Source organism: Bison bison, unplaced genomic scaffold (assembly GCF_000754665.1).
Source record: "Bison bison bison isolate TAMUID 2011002044 unplaced genomic scaffold, Bison_UMD1.0 scf7180017846849, whole genome shotgun sequence".
In the NCBI taxonomy this organism is placed as follows: domain Eukaryota; kingdom Metazoa; phylum Chordata; class Mammalia; order Artiodactyla; family Bovidae; genus Bison; species Bison bison.
The window spans coordinates 205,353-206,301 of record NW_011477422.1 but is presented as its reverse complement, the minus strand read 5'-3'; the positions used below and the strand labels follow the sequence as shown (position 1 = coordinate 206,301).

Here is a 949-nt window from a genome sequence, read left to right as displayed (position 1 = left end):
GGCCCCCGTACCGCCATGGATGGCCAGTTCCTGCCAGTGCTGGTGCTGCTACTCGGGGCCTCAGGCCTGTGCGGACAGGGGCTGGGGCCTAGGGGTCCCTTGGAGGAGCCCCCAGAGGAGAAGCCCCCTGAGGAGAAGCCCCCCGAGGAGGAGCCCCCGGAGGAGGATGGGGTCTTGGTGCTGAGCCGGCAGACCCTGGGCCAGGCCTTGCAGGAGCACCCAGCCCTGCTGGTGGAATTCTGTGAGTGCCAGGCCAGCATGGCTGGGGACCCTCAGGGGCCGCCTGGGTGCTCTGCTCCTCCCTCGCTGTGCTCCTGGGGCTCCATCAGAGCCCTGGGGCAGAGCTGGGCCTGGGGTCCAGCCTCACGGTGGGGAGGCACAGGTGCAGGGGGGATCCAGTCAGTGTCCCCCAGGCTCTTCCGTGAAGGGCCAGCCAGCACTCAGGCTGGGGTTGTACAGCCCATTCACAGGCAGGAGCCACTCCCAGCCGGCAGGCCTCCACAGGCAGATGGCGGGAGCTGGCCTCATGGGTGGCCACGGAAGATCCATCCCAAACCCACTCTAGGGACAGTGCTGGCCATTGCAGTCCCACTCGGGGGCCCTCAAGGAGTCTGGCCTCCGGTGCTCGGACTCTGGCCGAGGCTCAGGTGGGCCCCTGACGAGGAGGGTGTAGACTGGACGTGTTGCTCCCTACCGGATCTCAAGCGTGGAGCTGGCCCCAAGGTTGGCCGGCTCTGGCCAGGCTGGAGCAGGGGCTGTGGCGGGGGTGGTGAAGGCCTGGGGCACTCATGGGTCTGTCCTCCAGATGCCCCATGGTGTGGGCACTGCAGGGCCCTGGCCCCTGAGTACAGCAAGGCAGCCGCCCTGCTGGCAGCAGAGTCAGCCAGAGTCACGCTGGCCAAGGTGGATGGGCCCGCGGAGCCAGAGCTGGCCGAGGAGTTTGCAGTGA

The 949-nt window shown here is 68.3% G+C and overlaps 1 protein-coding gene across 1 annotated transcript in view; it reads left to right on the top strand.

The window, feature by feature from the left end:
• The first annotated feature begins 15 nt into the window (after positions 1–15).
• PDIA2 (protein disulfide isomerase family A, member 2) overlaps positions 16–949 on the top strand; it is a 3,185-nt gene continuing 2,251 nt past the window's right edge. Inside the window, exons 1-2 of the mRNA XM_010841008.1 lie at positions 16–241; positions 806–945. Coding sequence (XP_010839310.1) covers positions 16–241; positions 806–945 — 366 coding nt within the window. The remainder of the gene's footprint in view (positions 242–805; positions 946–949) is intronic.